Here is a 7,221-nt window from a genome sequence, read left to right as displayed (position 1 = left end):
CCCTTTGCTTTGGCTACTATTTGAATGTAAAAAACAGGGCCAAACACAGTGGCCAAAAATCTGTTGAAAAACAGGGCCAAACACAGCTATAGGGGCTGTTTGTGACCAAGCGAGACTGGTGACTGATGAAGAAGAAGAGAACGACGAGGGTTGCTGGCGATTCCTACAGATGAAGAAGAACAAGCGTCATATGGACTGATGAAGAAGAATAGAACGATGATTAGAGAAAAAAGGGAGGGTAAACCTGGAAAAATATGACATCTGAATCGTATGGAGGGCTAGAGGGTGAAGGAGCGAATCAGATGTAAAGTTTTCATTCAGACCTTTTTAAAAACCCATCCAAACAAGAAAATGTCTGACCGAATCAGACCTTAAAGTCTTAATGGTATCATTCAGACGTAAACAAACAGCCCCTAAGTAAATGATAGTGTTGAGTTTCCTGGTAGGTATTTACCCGGATAAATATTTGATAAACCACCCTTAAATTACTTGATTACTCTCTTTGTTTATTCCTAAGGGTACATTTGTGTTTTGATTAATTAAATAGTGCAATAATCGTACATTGGTCATTTTTTGTTGTAGACGTCTATTTTAGGTGGAATGAGTAATTTTTCCAAATTGGTTTTGAAAAATTTGAGTGTTGTATATTGCATTAGGAGGAGAGTGAATGTGAGATTGTTACACTATTTTTATTTTAATTTTGTTGTAAAAAAATTGTAGCTATCAGAAATAAGATAATTAAAGAAGAAAGGGGATTAGTGGATGTCATTACCTCATAATATACAACTAGTTTTTTCCTTTTTTTTTTTGTTTTATATTTGAACAATCATATGGTCATAAATCAGAATCTACCAACACTGATCGGTCTCCCATCGCCGGGTTGTGTTAACCCCCCGCCTCATTCCGCCGGCCGTAGACCCACGTCCTAATCCAATGTTCAGTTTCCGATCATACATCGCTCGTTCCGCCGGATCATACAACGTGGCGTAAGCATTGTGGATCTCGATAAAGTTCGGTTCATGATGTTGCTTGAGATCGGAAGCATCAGGATGGTAAAGCTTCGCTAAATTCCGGTACGCAGTCTTGATCTCGATCGGAGAAGCGTTACGGTTGACTCGTAGAACTTCATAAAGACTGGACTCAACAGAGTCAGTTACGGCATGAATTAAGGCGTTACAAGCTTTGTGACGCCGGAAAGACACTTTTCCGGTGGAATTGAGTGGTGATGGCCGTGTATCATTCAGTAGGCCGAGAGATGTCCCTCCGAGCGAGGTGGATAGGGTTCCGATCATTCCGATATTGGAGAATTTGGAAATTGGGAATTTTGAATCGATTTTTAAGGTTTGGGAGGCAGTGTGTTATATATAGAAAAATGACGGATGGCCAGCCGGAGGTCTCTTTCTGTTTGCGTGTTGGGAGATGATTGTTTGTTTCTAGAAGGGTGGGGTCAGGGGTGCACCAGGGTCCATAGTTATGATAGCCCAAAGGCGTGAATTGAGCCGCGGGCTTGGAGGTGGGTCCGTGTATTTTTGGTGTACCAGAACGGATAGGGCTTCTAGAAAGGGTTCCTTCAAAAGGATGTTTGTGGTATGGCTTGTGGCATTCATTTCACAATACTTGAATTACTCTGTTTTTGTATATTCTACATATAAAGATTTTTTTTTATCACATAAGTTTACATATATATTTGTTTACCGTCTATTTGTAAAATTTACGAGTCTATCTCTTTATTTTTCACAAAACTCTTATAATGCTACAAATCTTGATCGATCAAAACCACAAATTTTAAGATGAAAAGCTAGAATCATTTTTTTACTTCTCAAATCAAAACCGCAAATCTTGCTATTTATATTATATTTCTAAAAATTACCCAAAGATACGCCTGTTATTTTACTTTATCCGTAAGCATGCATGTACTATGACCTAAATACACCACTCCAATTATAACCACTTGTCATCATTCAATCTATACACCTCCCATAAATCCTGCCACGTGCCACCTCACCATTCAACTTAACCAATTACACATTCTTTCCTTCATAAATTTCATTCTTATCACCACCCATACCCCCAACTTTATATACCACCATTTTTCCAATCGAATTCAAAACTAAAAACACCATACATATCATCAAACATGGAGAACCAGCATCAAACACACATGGCACTCCGGCACCGGCACCGGCAAGTCAGCACCAAAACCATCTTACTCGCAACCGTCGCCGGAATTACAGTCGGAGGACCTCTTCTGGCCTTAATGGCTTTCAGTTTCTTAACAACAATGGCTCTCTTTGTAGTCACTTCTCCACTTCTCATCATCTTCAGTCCTCTTCTCATGGCTGCCAGCTTTGTCTTCTTAGCAGCCTTGGTGGGGTTCGGGGCCGCAGGACTGATGGCAATCGCAGGTCTGTCGGCGTTGAGTTGGGTTCTCCGGTCAGTTAAAGACGACGGATTAAAAGGTCTGAACTTGACACAGAAGTTGGTGGAGTCCGGCGAGAAACTGAAAGAGAAGGTGGTTGAGTCAGGAGAGAACGTGATGGATACCGGAAAAGATTGGGTTAACCACCTGAAACAACCGGTGGAGAACTCACCGGAGAATAAAACGGCCAACAAAGCTTCTGAAAATGTGAAAGATACCGGAAAAGATTGGGCTAATCACCTGAAACAGACGGCGGAGAACTCGGCGGAGATTAGAACGGCAGACACAGCTTAATTAGTAGTTCAAATAACGAAGGGTTTAGTTTATGAACGAATAAGTTACAAGTGTAGTTTGGTGTGGTCTGTAATAATAAAAGAATTGTTGATCCCACATCGGTAGTGAGTGAAGAATTGAAAGGTGGAGAGGTGGGTTTAAAAGGAGGAGGTGGGGAATGAAAAGGTACTTACCTGGACGGGGTCAATGGGTGGTCAAGATGGCCCATGGCCTAGGTTGGCGACCTCCATTGCACTTTGGAGGGGCTCCTGTCTAAGGTCGGCCCAAGAGGTCGAACCTACGTCATAATTTGTGCCAGTGGAGGTCTGCGTTCGCGCGGCCTCTTTCAAACATTTAATTCAAGGTTTTCCTTTTTCCAACGTATTTCATACATTTAATTCAAAGATTTTCTGTTTTTGAACCTATAAGATTTTAAGATTGTTTTAATGTAATACATGTCTAAAAGTTTTTAATTGTACGAAACTTTTTGTTTGTAAAACCGGACATATAAAGATTCAAATATTTAAATAAAATATCAAATATTCAAACTTAAAGGTACAATGTTTAATATTAATATATAAAAAGTTTAATATTCAAGTATTCCTAGTTTTTGATCGAATATTAATAGTAAATTTTTACTACTAATAGACTTATAATAATTGTAGCATGCAAAATGAATGGGAGGTGGAGGTTAGGTGTTTTACCGAAAATTAGGAACATTTGTTGCGTTTATGTTTTATTTGATCTGAACAAGACACAAATGTTACCAAAATGTTTCTTTTTCTTTTTCTGTTACTTATGTAATTTTCATAGATTGTGACATACTGATTAAGGTTGAAGAAATGTAATCTTTTCTGAAGTTAAATCCAAACATTGTCAAAGTTTTTGTAGTTGTAGAATATGATGTGCAATGATTCTAGACCATCTCTGGTCGTGATTTAAGGGCTATTTGAGTCAAGTTATGTATAGGTAACGTTGTTTGTATGAATTAATCTATCTAATATGGATTGAAAAAGTTTTTGTTTGAGATGATTTTTTCATCAGATGAAAGGAATGTGTTTTTTTTTATTACGAGGGACAAGTTCGATTAGTCATATATAATTTGCTGAATAAATCACTTTCTATATCATTACGTCAGTATCAAACAATTATATATAATTAATTAAATAAGTTATAAATCCCATTAAACTGATTAAACTACTGATAAACAGACCCTTAATGCTTGTAAACTATCACGAAAACTCACATTTACTAAAAAAGAAAAAATACAAGAGATCCAAAATCCCCATGGTCAAAGGGAATAGGGTATATTTTTGGCCGGCGTATCCTATTATTGCAATTTAAAAAGCTTTGGTTCAGAACCCAAATACCATCTTTATCACTTATTTTCTTTTGCCCACCTCAAATACATCCAAAAATCACAAGACAATTATTAGTTTTTGCAAAAAGTTTCCAACATGTTTTCAAGAAAGATGGACCCAAATGAGAACGAAAGGAAACCAAGAATCTTCGCACATTTGCTAAACGATGGTAGCAAACATCTCGACGAATCTTAATTCTAACGAAAATAAAAACCCTATTAATTAATTAACTACTTCAGCTTAGTCGAAACACATGAAGTCTTAAGGGTCGATCTTGGATCGAGGTGGAGAGCGATGGCGGTCGAAGATGATCATGAACTCATCCATGGAGATCCCACGACTGATAAAGATGACGATAAGACGATAAGAACCGGTAAAAACCGATTTTTTCTGTGAATTATATCGATTACTATAATGGGTGTGAAAGATTTTGTTGATTCTTGAAACCAGGTACGCTATGGAGCACGATCGCGCATATTATAACCGCTGTGATTGGTTCAGGTGTACTGTCGCTTGCGTGGAGCACGGCGCAGCTTGGTTGGATCGCAGGGCCGGTTGCGTTATTCTGTTTTGCTTTTGTTACGTATCTATCTTCGTCTCTTTTATCGGATTGCTACAGGTCTCCTGATCCTGTTACTGGAACTAGAAACCGTTCGTATACGGATGCCGTTAGAGTTATCCTCGGTACCAACTTTTGGAACTTCTGGTTTTTGCTGTTTAACTTTACATTTCGGCATTTTGGATTAGTGATCATGGCGGGATTCGGTTTCAGGTGAAAAACAGGCATGGATATGTGGTTTACTTCAGTATGTGAGTTTTTATGGAACCGGGATTGCTTACGTGGTGACAACCGCAACTTGTATGAGGTAATCTTACAGACGGTTACATTTGAATCTGGGTCATCTGTTAACGCTATGTTTGTGGTCTCGATTTCTGTCAGGGCGATTCGGAAATCCAATTGTTACCATAAAGAAGGACACGCTGCTAGTTGCGAATACGATGGCAAAATTTACATGTTGCTGTTCGGGGTTGTGCAGATTGTTATGTCACAGATACCGGATTTCCATAGCATGGTGTTGGTGTCGGTTGTTGCGGCTATTATGTCATTTTGTTACGCTACCATTGGTTTCGGGCTTGGTTTGGCAAAAGCTGTTGGTACGGATGCCTTTGTATTTGGATTTCCGTTTGGTTTTTCAGGCCAACGGTGTGATCGGATCACTTGAAAACTGCAGAAAATGGGAAGATAGCTGGGAGCATTAGAGGAGTCCCAGCTGCTAGTTTACCTCAGAAGTTATGGCTATCTTTTCAAGCACTCGGAGACATAGCTTTCGCGTATCCGTATGCCCTTATTCTTCTAGAAATTCAGGTTAGAAGTTTGTATGTGCAGGATTACATGTTTGCTATACATACATAGGGATAGGTTCATTTGATAACCGTGACAACCAACTATTCATGGTGAATATATATAGGATATATTCATGGTGAATACATAGGTATACTCATGATGAATACATAGGTATATTCATAAGTATGCTCAATCATTCATTCATGATGAATATACAGGCATATTGATGATGAAATCATTCATTCATGATGAATATACAAGGTATATTCAATCATACAATCATACAAGTATATTAATGATGAATTATTCATGAATAGTTGGTTCTCATGGTTTCTAAATGAATTTTCCGTTACATATACATATGTAAGAGTGTTTGATAAATTCTTTTGTTCGTTCGTAATAGGATACCGTGAAGTCACCTCCTGCGGAGAACAAGGTGACGAAAAGGGCTTCAGTGATTGCAATTGTTGTGACGACTTTTTTCTACCTTGGATGCGCATGTTTCGGATATGCAGCGTTTGGGAACGATACGCCAGGGAATCTATTGACGGGATTCGGGTTCTACGAGCCTTACTGGCTTGTCGACTTTGCTAATGTGTGCATTATAATACATCTGATAGGAGGATATCAAGTAAACCTTCAGTACTTAACAAAAACAAGCCATTTCATTCCATTTTGACTTTTAAGGTCAAAGTTATGACTTTTCAAGTTGAAATTGATGAGTTTTATCAAGATTTTTTGAACCAAGATTCTATCACACATGTTAAATGTTCTTAAGGTTGATCCAATAATTAAGGTGTTTCTGAAATATTAGAGATTCCTCAAAAATAATGGAATCTTTAGTTTTTAGTTTGACCTCCAAAAGTCAAACTGTTTGGTTTTGCAAGAACAGTTTGACTTTTTAAGATAAAAAACATGACTTTTGAAATTGAATTTTAGTAGATTTTTATCAACTTTTTCCATACCAAGATTGTTTTTTACATCTAATACTGGATTAAAATTCCATCAATTAACAAAGTTTTCTCAAGCATAAGACATATATACAAGTAAATAATGGAATCTTGAACAATTCTAGTTGATCTCAAAAGTCAAACTGTTTCTTTTGCTGGCACACATGAATGTTAAGAGAATAACTAACACAAACCCGTTTCAAAAGCTATTCAGCCAACCAGTATTTGCATTTGCTGAAAGATGGTTAACTGAAAAGTTCCCGACCAGTCAATTTCTGAACAGATTCCATGACTTAAAGCTGCCATTGTTGCCGGTTTTAAGGTTGAATCTGTTCCGGCTACTTTTCCGATCAGCATATGTGGCATCGACGACCGGAATCGCGTTGGTGTTCCCTTACTTCAATGAGATATTGGGTGTTTTAGGAGCATTGAATCTGTGGCCGTTGGCGATATATTTTCCGGTGGAGATGTATATAGTGCAGAAAAAGATGGAAACTTGGAGCAGAAAATGGGTGATTCTTGAAATATTCAGTGGGGTTTTAATGGTGGTTTCAGTGGTGGCTTTAGTTGGGTCAGTTGCTGGACTTATTGAAGCAAAGATGAACTAGTCCTCCTCTACCTAAATCTTGTTATTCCAATTTGGTTACATTGTATGCAATTGAATCTGTGATAAATGGATGAAATACCTACATACTTTTATGTATTTCTTTATTATATATATTAAATTATTTATAATAATAGTTCATATTTGATTTGAATTAAAATGATAAAAGCAATAAAATCCATGAAAAATATGTTACTATTAGAAGGCATTTAGCGTTGATCTTTCCGGATTCGCATCCATAAATCAAACGAAAGCAAAGAATTATCGTA

General features: G+C 37.6%; 3 protein-coding genes and 1 non-coding gene across 4 annotated transcripts; 3 read left to right on the top strand and 1 right to left on the bottom strand.

The window, feature by feature from the left end:
• Positions 1 to 742: 742 nt before the first annotated feature.
• On the bottom strand, positions 743 to 1,351 carry LOC112500882 (chaperone protein dnaJ 11, chloroplastic-like). The gene has a single exon (XM_025104489.1). The coding sequence runs from the start codon at positions 1,290 to 1,292 to the stop codon at positions 849 to 851; it is 444 nt and encodes a 147-aa protein (XP_024960257.1). The 5' UTR covers positions 1,293 to 1,351; the 3' UTR covers positions 743 to 848.
• A 788-nt stretch (positions 1,352 to 2,139) lies between these two features.
• Positions 2,140 to 2,809, top strand: LOC112501110 (oleosin S1-2-like). Its single transcript, XM_025104765.1, has one exon. It carries the CDS (start codon positions 2,162 to 2,164, stop codon positions 2,711 to 2,713), a length of 552 nt encoding a protein of 183 aa, XP_024960533.1. The 5' UTR covers positions 2,140 to 2,161; the 3' UTR covers positions 2,714 to 2,809.
• Positions 2,810 to 2,878: 69 nt separating this feature from the next.
• On the top strand, positions 2,879 to 3,038 carry LOC112501352. The gene has a single exon (XR_003067483.1). It is a non-coding gene; the product is annotated as a U1 spliceosomal RNA (small nuclear RNA).
• Positions 3,039 to 3,310: 272 nt separating this feature from the next.
• Positions 3,311 to 6,985, top strand: LOC112500086 (probable amino acid permease 7). Its single transcript, XM_025103374.1, has 7 exons — positions 3,311 to 4,426; positions 4,504 to 4,737; positions 4,826 to 4,919; positions 4,994 to 5,208; positions 5,286 to 5,419; positions 5,802 to 6,029; positions 6,555 to 6,985. Exons 1-7 carry the CDS (start codon positions 4,348 to 4,350, stop codon positions 6,954 to 6,956), a joined length of 1,386 nt encoding a protein of 461 aa, XP_024959142.1. The 5' UTR covers positions 3,311 to 4,347; the 3' UTR covers positions 6,957 to 6,985.
• Positions 6,986 to 7,221: the final 236 nt, after the last annotated feature.

The sequence above is a fragment of the Cynara cardunculus genome (genome assembly GCF_001531365.2).
Source record: "Cynara cardunculus var. scolymus isolate 2C chromosome LG 17, CcrdV1, whole genome shotgun sequence".
Taxonomy (NCBI): Eukaryota; Viridiplantae; Streptophyta; class Magnoliopsida; order Asterales; family Asteraceae; genus Cynara; species Cynara cardunculus.
Note: the sequence above shows the minus strand (reverse complement) of the source record. Positions and strands in the feature narration are given on the sequence as shown.

Coding starts and splice junctions, on each gene's coding strand:
- LOC112500882 (XM_025104489.1), bottom strand. CDS start 1,292: ATGATCGGAACCCTATCCACCTCGCTCGGAGGGACATCTCTCGGCCTA.
- LOC112501110 (XM_025104765.1), top strand. CDS start 2,162: ATGGCACTCCGGCACCGGCACCGGCAAGTCAGCACCAAAACCATCTTA.
- LOC112500086 (XM_025103374.1), top strand. CDS start 4,348: ATGGCGGTCGAAGATGATCATGAACTCATCCATGGAGATCCCACGACT. Junction 4,738..4,825: donor TGCCGTTAGAGTTATCCTCG/GTACCAACTTTT, acceptor ATTCGGTTTCAG/GTGAAAAACAGGCATGGATA. Junction 6,030..6,554: donor ATCTGATAGGAGGATATCAA/GTAAACCTTCAG, acceptor CCGTTTCAAAAG/CTATTCAGCCAACCAGTATT.